The following is a 12530-nucleotide window of genomic DNA, read 5'->3' on the forward strand; positions in this document are numbered from 1 at the left end:
AAGGGGTTAAATGACTTTATTACCTATGTACCGATAATAGACTCAGAATCAGGGAAATTACTAGAAACCGAACTAGACGTTTGACTATGTCACTAGCACCTAGATTCTCCAAACCTGTTGTCCCTGACCTCTCGATAAGAACCTGTGCAGTTAGGGGTTACAGGACTGTCTGAGGAAGAGAAACAGCATAGGAGAAGAGAGGGTCTATGCTTATATTGTGGCAAGAAAGGGCATATGAGAGATGCTTGTCCTATACGTCCGGAAAACTTTCGCACCTAAGAACCTTAAGTTCTCAGGACCTGGTGCACATATTTATACTCGATATTGTCAGGCTACATGGTATTCCTCAAAATATTGTGTCTGACAGGGGTTCCCAGTTGGGCACTGAATTGTCATTTTCCTCTGCTTACCATCCCCAAACTAATGGTACGGCTAAAAGAGCTAACTAAACACTTGAGCTGTATGTACATTGCTTCGTGAATAGTACACAGTCTAACTGGGCTGAATTATTGCCCTGGGCCGAATTTGCAAGGAATAACGCTACTCATGACTCATCTGGGCATAGTCCATTTTTTGTCAATACGGGTTGTCATCCTGCTGTTCTCCCTGCTGTGTTTTCTGATACGGCTATCCCTACTCTGGATGATCACATTACCTCTATTCGTGATACCTGGACTAAGGTTCACTCCGCTCTTGAAACTGCGGCTGCTCGCTTTAAGTTTCATGCAGATAAACAGCAGAGTGCCAATCCAGTTTACCAGGTGGGTGATTGGGTTTGGTTATCCTCACGCAACATCAGGTTGAAGGTTCCCAGCATGACATTTGCTCTGAGGTTCCTTGGTCCTTTTCATGTGGTTAGGATAATCAACCCTGTTTCTTATTCTCTGGCCATTCCAGCGTCCTTACGTATACCTAATACTTTACATGTGTCCTTGCTAGATATTAGAGGGTCTAGAATTGTTCAGTGCTTTAAAGGTATGGGTTAGATCTTTAAATTGACTCCTATATGATACAGGAAAACAATGTAAGGACTGACAGAGGGGTGTGAGAGGACTGACTAGAGAGGAAAATCAGTCTGGCGGCAGCATTCATTACAGACTGTAGGGGGGCAATACGGCTTTTGGGAATACCAATCAGGAGAGGGTTACAATAATCCATGCGGGAAATTACTAGAGCATAGACAAGCTCCTTGGTAGCATCTTGCGTAAGAAAGGGGCAGATGCGGGCTATGTTTTTAAGATGGAATCTGCAGGATTTGACAACATACTGGATGTGAGGCTCAATGGTGAGGCCAGAGTCAAGTATGATGCTAAGACAGCGCGCTTGCAAGGATGGACTAAGGTGGATACCACTAACTTTAAAGGAGAGAGAAAGAGGAGGATCAGTTTTAGGAGGAGGAAAGACAAGGAGTTAAGTTTTAGAGAGATTGAGTTTCAGAAAGTGGGAGGACATCCAGTCAGAGATGGAAGATATGCAAGCAGTGACACATTGCAGGACAGCAGGGGAGAGGTCCAAGGAGGAGAGATATATCTGAGTGTCATCAGCATACAGGTGGTAGTGGAATCCAAAAGAGGTAATAAGTTTGCCAAGAGATGCAGTATAAAGAGAAAATAGAAGGGGACCAAGGACAGAAGCGATTGATTGCAGAGTTTGAAGAAGCATGATCAACAATGTCGAAGGCAGCAGAAAGGTCAAGAAGAATTAGTATGGAGTAGTGGCCTTTGGATTTAGCTGCGATTAGGTTGTTAGTAACTTTCATATGAGCAGTCTCAGTAGAGTGAAGAAGGTGGAAGCCAGATTGAAGAGGGTCAAGGAGAGAGTTGGAATGAGGAAGTGAGACACACGGCAAAGACGAGTCTTTCCAGAAGCTTTGAGGAAAAGGGGAGCAGAGCCCCCTTGTATTTGATGGCCAACATCCTTATCTGTTCATTTATTTATTTATTTTTCCTTTTCTCCTTTGATTATCATGGATACTCAATACTACTATACTACTGTCTTTAAATGTTATTAATTTATATAATTTGAGGCATCAATAAATTGCCTGGTCTTAAGCGATTCAAAAATCTTTAATGTTGTTAAGTACAACATTACTAGCGATATATGCGTATTTTAATTTTTAGTTTAAAGAGTAGCCCATCTGTTGTGGGTATATGCAAATATTAAAAGTTTTTAGAAGGAAATGCTGTTTTTCTTAAACTGTGTACTTTGTCTTTAAGAGATTTTGCAAACTGACAAGTTGTTAGAAATGTAAGGATATAGATTCTCAAGCAATGTTTCTTTAATAAATGACCTCTTACCCAACGTCAATGGATATGGTGTTTAGACTTTAAGACGCCATCTTGTCCTAGGTTAATGTGACACCAAGTCATGGCCTTATCTATGTCATGTCCAGCCATAAGTTTTAGTCTAAACATAGATAAGATGCCTAAGTCATGACAATAGACTGATTAAGATGTTCCCATGTGAAAGGACCAGTCAAGGCTATGCCATTTAATGGTCAAGCTAAGATTGATTAGCTTTGTTTTTGTATTTTCCTAACATGACCTAATTGAAAATCTAGAGTATAAATATGTGTACTTATTAATATTAGACACAGAGGAGAGAATTTTGAATGCTGAGACACTGTTCCATTTTATCAAGGCTGAGAGGTTGACTTGTTCAAGAGGGTGTGTTATTCTATTTTACAGAGATTGCAAGTATATACTTTAATCTTATACACTCTGCTGTAAATTATTATAATGGATTATTACGGTTTTGTGTGTCTATATTTATAATTGTATTTAATGTAATATTTTAGAATACAAAACTTTATTGCTTCCAAGGCAATCCCAATTTTGTAATTGTTTTCTCAATTATTTATATATTTTTTAGAAAAGGAACTCTTACTAACTATAAAAAAATATGTATAGCTAAGATATCTGCATGGTAAGCCCTGCTACATTCTAAGCTCTAAGACGTCATATTGTTAAATAGGGGAACCACAGTGGTCACACATCAGATTCACTACACTGACATACGAGTACCTATGTAAACTCTACCAAGAACAAATGAATCCATTTGATGCTAAACTGAAAGTGTGTCCATTTCAATTATTATAACCATATGTGTTGGAGGACTATATGTAGTATTGTTATATATTCTATGTCAAGAACACTAAAATTCAATGACTGAATGATTCACACTTTTGCTTTATACTGTAAAACTTCTCAATCAGATTTTTTTTGTTTTCACAAAAACACATCAAGAAATTTAGCTAAAGAAAAAATGACTAAACTCGAAAATTTCATTAAATATATATTATTCTGTTTTAAGACATATTTCCTGTAGGAAATTGTGAATGTCAGCATTATAAATGTGTTTAGGAAATATGTTTGGCTTCATAGTGTTTCATATTATATTTGCTTTGTTTTACTTAATATGGCAATGTTTCATATTCCCATTTAGTAAAACACACTTGCTTCTCGAAAGTAGGCTGGTGATGTTATATTGTTATAATGTTAGTAATTCTACGAAAACTGCAGGTACTAACTGCATTCCTGGTGGAGAGTTAATGGTCCACTATAGACACCTAAACAACTTTAACCTAAATAAGCAGTTTTTTGTGTATAGATTGTATAGATCAAGCCCCATGCAATCTCACTGCTGAATTCTCTGCCATTTAGGAGTTAGATCCCTTTGCTTATGTTGCTCTAGTCCTTCCTCTATGCACGTGACTTACATAGCCTTCTTAAACACTTCCTGTAAGAGTCATCTAATGTTTGCACTTCCTTTATTGTAAATCCTGTCTAATTTATAATATCCTATCTTCTGCACTGTTAATGGCTTGCTAGACCTGCATGAGCCTTCTGTATGTAATTAAAGTTAATTTTACAAAGCAGGAGATACAAGCTTTTATAGTAAATTCCATCTGATTGAAAATGAAACCATTTTGTTTTCATGCAGGCTGTGTCATTCACAGCCAGGGGAGGTGTGGCTAGGGATGCATAAACAGAAACAAATGTGATTTAACTCCTGAATGGCAGTGAATTGAGCAGTTAGACTGCAGTGGCATGATCTATACACCAAAACTGCTTAATTAAGCTAAAGTTGATTTGGTGCCTATAGTGTCCCTTTAAAAGAAGTATTATGTGAGCTTTAATCATTTTGCAGACAATTAAAGACCTTTATTAGGTTACTGTTTTTCTTTAGAATTATGAAGTGGTTCTGCAGGGCAAGATTTATGCTTCCTCGTGGTCCAATGGGTTGAATTTGTTTCCTGCACCACCCGTGAATGCAGATCATTGTAAATGCACCTTCCCATGAGTTAGCACCAATAGTGATCTACAATCACTCAAGTGGCAGACCATAGGCTCCCCCACAATATTGAGGAGCACAAGGAAAGCCTCTTGATTTTGATGTTAGCCTGTGCAGTGTCAATGCAGTCCCTGTTTGTCAAAATTGCCTAGCAGTGCCAGCCTTGAGGTCAAGGAAGGTGAGATGAAGATATTATAGGCCAAAGGTAAATAAGAGGGGTGGAGAGTAACAAGAGAATTGGAGAAGAGAAGGGAGATGAAGCTGACAGAATAATTGGGATAGTCAGCATCATTTATGCAGTGTTCCTTTTTTGGTGTCTATCAGAGCAACAAAGACTGGTGTTTTGGGGCACTGCATGAAGGAGTGCGTCACTTTTAGAAAAAAGGGAATTTGTTCTGTTTGGATGTTTGAATAGAAAATTGGGATGGGCTTAATGACACATAGAGACTTAGAGATATAAAGTAAGTGTGAGTGGCACAGTGACAATTTCAATATAAGGGGGTCTAGGTTACATAGTGAGAGAAACATTGGGTACCTGAAAGGTACATTGAGGAGACTAGGAAACAGACAAGGGTACATATGTTCCAACTAAGGGCTTGTAAATATATGATACCAGATACTTGTTGAGAACTTTCATCTCCCTTACAATGCCTAACTAGACCTGCCTGTCCCTCAATATACTCATTAAGTTGCACCATAAAACTTTATGAACATTTTAGATGCATTGCTTTATGCAAAAAAAGCATGTAATTCAGCCACTGTTATATGTATACCCTATGTTAAAATTAGCGGAGGACCCACCATTGTTAGGGTACCTTGACATACAACAGTATGGCCGATTGGTGACACTCATTTCCTTCATACTTTTAATTGACCTAGGTCATTTTAAATAACCTTGAAATATTTCAAACAGCATATTTAGTGTACAAGCAGGTCTCTGTTTGCAAGATAATATAAACTATCTACAGAAATTGTAGTTTGAAACAATCTGAAATCAAGTTACAGAGTAATAGAAAGACATGGTGCAATTATTAGGTCAAACCCATGGGGTCATAACTTGATAGCCTAATTAAACTATACCTCAAAGAGAAGCATGTAGATGAAACAATAACACCTATTAATGGACATTTAAGCTGTAACATACTCAATATATCCATTAATTTTGACTGGGTTCGATCTGATTTTGCTATTCATGAGTTGAACAGGAGACCGATTATTTTAAAATGCATTTTACTAAATGACACATTAGCATTACACTTTCATAGTATTTCAGAACCACTCATGACATCAGCCAGACAACCTAAACTAGCAGACTGGTCTTTCATTTAAAAGTAACACGTTGTTACAGTATGACTTTCACAATGGAACAATGTATACGTTTTATTAATGACATTACTCCAATAATGTATATTATTGCAATAATTCTTTCTTAAAATGTTCTCATTTTATTTGCAAAGTGAAAGAATAAGGGAACATGTTGTTAATACTGTTTCTGAAAAACATGATTCCATCCATAAAAATCTACAGTGGAACACACTGTTTCAACTACCTGGAGCGTATTTGCAGATAAAATTGTGCTTCATGTTGCACCTGTCATCATTCCACTGATAAAGGTATGGGCCACCTATTCCAGGGTTTGCAGTAGGTTGATGGTACATCACTACACAAGCTTCACTTCCACATGATGGCTCATCTGCGTACCAGTTTCTGCAAAAACAATAGCATTTCTTGCCAACGTCTTAATTCTCCCAAAAAGTGATAAGCACAGTCATATCATACATATTATTCACAGCTTTTTACATACATGTTTAAAACATTTAATCTTTGCTTAAATTGAAATGCTTACTTTAAAATACTAATTTATGAAAATTCATCTTAAGTATTAATACTGCATATAGCCACAACATGATGTATGTGACAAATATAATATGATCTTCTAAAAAGCATATCTATGCGTCTGTTCATCCATTATGTGTTTGGTCATGTTTTTTTTTTTTGTTTGTTTTTTTTTTAAATGTTAATGACTAGAAGTGCTAGATAGATGATTAATTCAAACTAAAGCTACCAACACTCCAGGTTCATTCTAATGTCCATGTGTAATGGACCAAACACCTATAATTATACTCGGTGACACCTGATCAAAAGTACAGTGGTATTAATACGATTTTAATCAATCTAATTTTATTGCTGTTTATTTTTTTTTACCTATACTGTGATGTACTCCCATCAGCCCACTGGTACAAATCTGGACATGCACCCGATGAAGCCATTGATTCTAGATTTCTCCAAAGGCCAATCCAAAAATCTCCATCAGAGATCCCAGAACCTGAATTTGTGAGGTTCTGTAACATTCTCTCAATTAATTTTTGTTCAGCTTCTCTTTCAATACTTAACAAAGATCCACCATCAAGTTCACAAGCTTGACGTGCTTCCTGAAATCCAACACGTCTTGATAAGTCCTGAAAATAGGCAATTTTGTAGCATGGGTGCTTATAATCAGCGTAGCATATTTTCTGACCTGTAAGTTAAAATACAAGATATCTGTTACAGTATAAAAATCCCAATGATATCAAGCACAAAGTATTTGCCAAACTAATTCAATGCATTAAATTAGAACATCAACTATAGCAAAATATATATATATATATAGCACTTACCCCAGACAACCATTACATATACATTTTCATAAACATAAATGATTAAAATAATGATGTTGCAACCTTCACAAGGTACCAAATACTATGATGCTACTAACAGTTTTTTTTGTGAGGGGATAAAAAGGGATTTAAAAAAATAAAAATAATTTTTAATGCAATTTGTGATTCTTAGTTTGGTAAATAACACCTTTAATAAAGTGCAACGATAAACTATAACTTGTATAATGTTGACGTGTACTTAAACACCGTTGTGTATTTTGTACAGAAAGATGAACATTTGGCAGAGAATTTACATTGAATTTGAGGCCGAAATATGCCAATATAGTTAAAAAATCAAATGATCAATGTTGAATTCAGGAATTTCAAATTGGATACAAAAGCATAAATTTCTATAAATCATTAGGATTGCAACTAGCCAAAGGTACACTCTTATGTGCTCCATTGACCATAAAATATTCAGTTAAGCTATATGATTCCTTAAAATATAGATATAACCTCACAATGCATAATGTATTCATTTTCTGTGTTTGCTGTTTTGGGAATTGTAATTGGCATGCATAGTCAGATTTTTTGATTCATTGTAGATCATCTGACATAAAGACACAAACCTATGATGCAATTTTCAAAAGTATAAAACCAAGGCTTTTCTGGTTCATTCAAACAAATCTGTTGTGCAGAAACTCTACACAGGCTGTTATATATAATTTCAGCTCCTAATAGGCAAATACAACCCTTGATTAAAAGTTGCATGGTTAACTCTGTTCTCAACCTTGTCTTTATTTAACCCCTTAAGGACCAAACTTCTGGAATAAAAGGGAATCCTGACATGTCACACATGCCATGTGTCCTTAAGGGGTTAAAGGAACACTATAGTAACCTAAATTACTTTAGCTAAATAAAGCAGTTTTAGTGTATAGATCATTCCCCTGCAATTTCACTGCTCAATTCACTGTCATTTAGGAGTTAAATCACTTTGTTTCTGTTTATGCAGCCCTAGCCACATCTCCCATGGCTATGATTGACAGAGCCTGCATAAAAATAAAAAAAACTGCTTTCACTTTCAAACAGATGTAATTTACCTTAAATAATTGTATCTCAATCTCTAAATTGAACTTTAATCACATACAGGAGGCTCTTGCAGGGTCTAGCAAGCTATTAACATAGCAGGGGATAAGAAAATCTTAATTGAACAGAACTTGCAATAAGGAAAGCCTTAATAGGGCTCTCTTTACAGGAAGTGTTTATGGAAGGCTGTGCAAGTCACATGCAGGGAGGTGTGACTAGGGTTCATAAACAAAGGGATTTAACTCCTAAATGGCAGAGGATTGAACAGTGAGGCTGCAGGGGCATGTTCTATACACCAAAACTGCTTCCCTAAGCTAAAGTTGTTCAGGTGACTATAGTGTCCCTTTAACAACTTGAACAGGTTGATAAACAGTGTGGACAAATTTAGATTTCAAAATAACGTGACTCCATTAGAATCATCACAGATCAATATGAAACATTAATGTAGTGGTTTCATTAAAAAAAAAAAAGGCAGTCCGAATATGAATTACTGAAAAGGGCTAATTCCAAATTAACCAACCTTTCTAAACAATGAAAAGCACATCACAGTAATTTTTTCAACTCACATTTAGCGCTGTATACATTGGATGAGTGGTATGTATTATTTATGTGTCCAGGTTTCAAAATTGGGAGGGACACAATCATGAAAATGTATAGGTAGGACATGTATGTTTTAGACTCATTTCGAAATCTCATGATGGGTATAGTAAAAGGGACAGGGAACATCTCCTGACTCATTAAATAGTCTGTGAGATGCCCTAATGGATATTAATGCTTTTACCTGAACATCTTCAGGAGATTTAAAAAAAAACCATAGGTATCTCAATAGCATTTGATCAATTTACTATGCCCTTTTTACAGCACAAGAGGTTGGATAACTTTACTTAGTTACCTAATTCAGTTGACCTTGTCTCGAAATCTAGAATTGACTGGTCTCTAGATGCTCTCATTTTTAGTGGGTTCTGTCTAGAAATAGTGACTTGCCCCAATAGTTAGTATTTATAATTTAACATTTATTTTGCATAACCTGGCTAGAGCAAATTGAATCTTAATACATACATGTAGCAGTTTGAGATTCACTAGGCATTTTAAGAAGACTTTAGATAGAAATACGCTTTTTAATTGATTTCACAAGGGAGGAGAGAAGTTCCAGGAGAGATTATATATATTCACTTAACACTGTTAGAAGTGATATATATATATATCTATATATATATCTATATATATGTATATAGAGAGAGAGAGAGAGAGAGAGAGAGAGCGAGAGAGAGAAGTGATATATATATATATATATATATACATACATATAGAGAGAGAGAGAGATAGAGAGAGAGAAGTGATATAGATATATATATATATATATATATATATATATATATATATATACATACATAGAGAGAGAGAGAGAGAGAGAGAGAGAGAGAGAGCAAAATGTATATTATACTTACCATAATTTTCTTTTACTGGTCATAGGCCATGGCAGCACAACAATGGGTAGCTACTCCCTATCTTTAATTAGACAGGGCCTTTGACAGAGATGTAGCAAGATTCATGACAGCAGTCCTAACGATAAATACACCTATCAAGCCTTCTGCACCCCCATGGGATTTACAGCTGGTTCTAAAACCTCTCAAATCTCATCATTTTGAACCATTAGAATCCATTTCGCCTTATCTTCTGACCATAAAGACAGTCCTCCTGGTAGCATTAGCTTCGGGAAGAAGAGTATCAGAACTACATGCTCTACCTGCCAAAGAGCCCTTCACAGTCTTCCATTAAGATAGAGTGATCTTAAAAACAGTTCCCGAATTCTGACCATAAGTAACTTAATCTTTAAACATAAATGAAGAATTAGTACTCCCAGCATTGATTCGAAGGAACAAGACGAGGGAGAATAATCCAACCTGGCATCTATTGATTTGGTGAGATGTCTTTCTATTTACTAACAAAGATCTTCCTCGTGGCAAATATCTCAAAGATTATTTATTATACCCAATGGGGCAAGAAGAGGTCTTCAAGCGTCCAAAGTAGCTATCAGCAGATGGATCGTCACAGCTATCATACAAGCCTACAAAGCATCTAAGATGAAGATCCCAGAGGGACTCAAGGCACACTCAACACGGTCCCTCTCTTCCTCCTGGGCTGCAGCGGCAAAAGTGTTCCCAGAACTTATATACAAGGCAGCCACTTGGTCTTCAGCTAACACTTTCATAAGACATTATCAAATAGATGTGAAGGCTGGTCAATTTGATCAATTTGGTAAAACTGTTCTTTCTGCATCTAACTTATAAGTTTGGTTTAATTGATGTGATTTCATGTTTTTTGGTTTGCTAATACACTGGCATTATTTAATATTGAGTCTGAGTTTTATTCCCTCCCTTGGTTTTTTGCTTTGGTATTACCCATTGTTGTGCTGCCATGGATATGGCCAGGAAAGAGGAAAATGTATCCATACTTACTGAAATGTTCTTTTCCTGGTCATAGGCCATAACAGCACAAAGAACCCACCCAGGGATATTGCTGGTTATAAGACAGAGGGAGGAGGAGGTAGGAGGAGTACTTATACCCTTACATTTAATTAGTTGCTGTCTAATTAGGGATAGGAGCTACCCATTGTATTTCTGCCATGTATATATATATATATATATATATATATATATATATATATATATATATATATATATCACTTCTAACAGTGCTACGTGAATTCCAAAGAAGCCACACCAACACTTTGTTGACAGAATTTTTTATATGTCATGGAGCATGGTTTGCAATCTCACAACTCTTTTGCATGGTTTGCATGTCATAATATTTCTTATAATATTGTAAACGTATTTTTTTATTTTGTTTCTGTATGTTTGTTTGAATTCGGAGACAGAAATATCTTCGACTCTAGCAGTTTATTTTTTTCTTTATAACTTTTTACTTTCACATCTACAAAAATATTTTGTGCATAAAGTCACTTTGGGGAGCAATACTAAAAATGTCAAATTCTTTCAAGTAAAAATACTAATGCAAATAGGATCAGAATAGAGTTATTTCCAAAATATTGCCAGAGTAAGCATCTCCAGGATACCATCTGCAGAAGGGGGTATGGTAACTTCAAGTCCACCGATTCCGTATTAGAATTCATCGTGTTCTCTATGAAATTACACATAGCATTAGGAAATATTGGAAAGCACAGTGTTTGTACTATTTCTGCAAGAAACAGTGGGTGCTGGCTTGTAACTGATTCCACAGAGCATCTTTGTACTATCTTCTAAAACTCCAAAACATGGTATAGCCAGAAAATTGGAACATAGTTGAAAGTAGAGAATGGTCTGATGTAAAAAATTGATATTTGCAGCAACGAAATATGATGAACACTTTATATCCTTCCTGCCTGCTGGCCTGCACTATTGACATATTGCTATTGTACAGATATTTTTTCCTTTGGAATTGTATGAAACATTGTAGAAAAAAAAAAAGATTAGTAATATCTAAATGAAAATTCAGCAAGTGCAAAGCAACTGATATTATTGCCATCAAACAAAGCAGTGCACGGTATTGGAATGGCAGATTATATTTACATTTATATATGCATTTATTTATTTATACATGAATTTATTCACTAAGAAATACACTGTCGTGAATTAAAAACTGGATTTCAAAATATGGATAAAATGGTCATACAATGAATGTAGATGATTTGCAAAATGTTTCAGCACCTTTTGACAAAACTTTCACATTTGGTTTTCAATCCACTACTATTCAGTATATTACCAGAATACATCAAAATGTCCTCCTTTTATTTTTATGTGTGTCCGTGAACAGGGGTAGGAAACTTTGCCAGCATTATAAATGTAAGAGCATTTAAGGGAATCTATATTGCCAGGAAACAGTTTTCTGGCACTATAGCTCCCTACAGTGACCACCCCCCTCCCCCTGGTGCAGAAGGGGTTAAAATATCTTCTGTCTTTTACCTTGTTACAGCGCCTCCGATTCTCCCCCACCAATGTCAGCCGACGGGAGAGACATAATGAAAGTGTGCGGCAATGGCCACGCTCAAATTAGAACAGCCCTATAGGAAAGCATTTTATAATGCTTTTCTGTGGGGCTTTGGGTGATGCTGGATATTCTCATGCTAGCGTGTGGATGTCCAGCATCACTTAGGCAGCCAAAAGTCACCAAACAACCCGGAAGTCCATCTAGTGGCTGTCTGGTAGACAGCCACTAGAGGTGGAGTTAACCCATAAATTTAATTATTGCAGTTAATTAAAAACAATTATTACCTTTACAGGGTCTACCTGTAACAATTATTACCTTTACAGGGTTATGGAACCTGGGAATATGCACTCAAACCACTTCAATGAGCTGAAGGGGTCTGGGTTCCTATAGTGTCCCTTTAAGGAAGTTGTAGTCCCTAAAATTTGGAGTGCTACAGGTTGCCTACCTCTGTTCTAGAATACATAAGTGATACATTGTTACACTCTTAAAGGTACACTATAGGGTCAGGAACACAAACATGTATTCCTG

At 36.2% G+C, this 12530-nt stretch overlaps 1 protein-coding gene across 2 annotated transcripts in view; it reads right to left on the reverse strand.

The window, feature by feature from the left end:
• Window positions 1-12530, reverse strand: part of CHODL (chondrolectin) — a 115277-nt gene that overhangs the window by 13658 nt on the left and 89089 nt on the right. For both annotated transcript variants that reach the window (XM_063448368.1, XM_063448358.1), the window contains exons 2-3: window positions 6499-6811; window positions 5843-6000 (exon numbers count right to left, since the gene is read on the reverse strand). In XM_063448368.1, the coding sequence (XP_063304438.1) occupies window positions 5843-6000; window positions 6499-6811 (471 nt within the window). The remainder of the gene's footprint in view (window positions 1-5842; window positions 6001-6498; window positions 6812-12530) is intronic.

This window comes from Pelobates fuscus, chromosome 1, assembly GCF_036172605.1.
Source record: "Pelobates fuscus isolate aPelFus1 chromosome 1, aPelFus1.pri, whole genome shotgun sequence".
Lineage (NCBI taxonomy): Eukaryota > Metazoa > Chordata > Amphibia > Anura > Pelobatidae > Pelobates > Pelobates fuscus.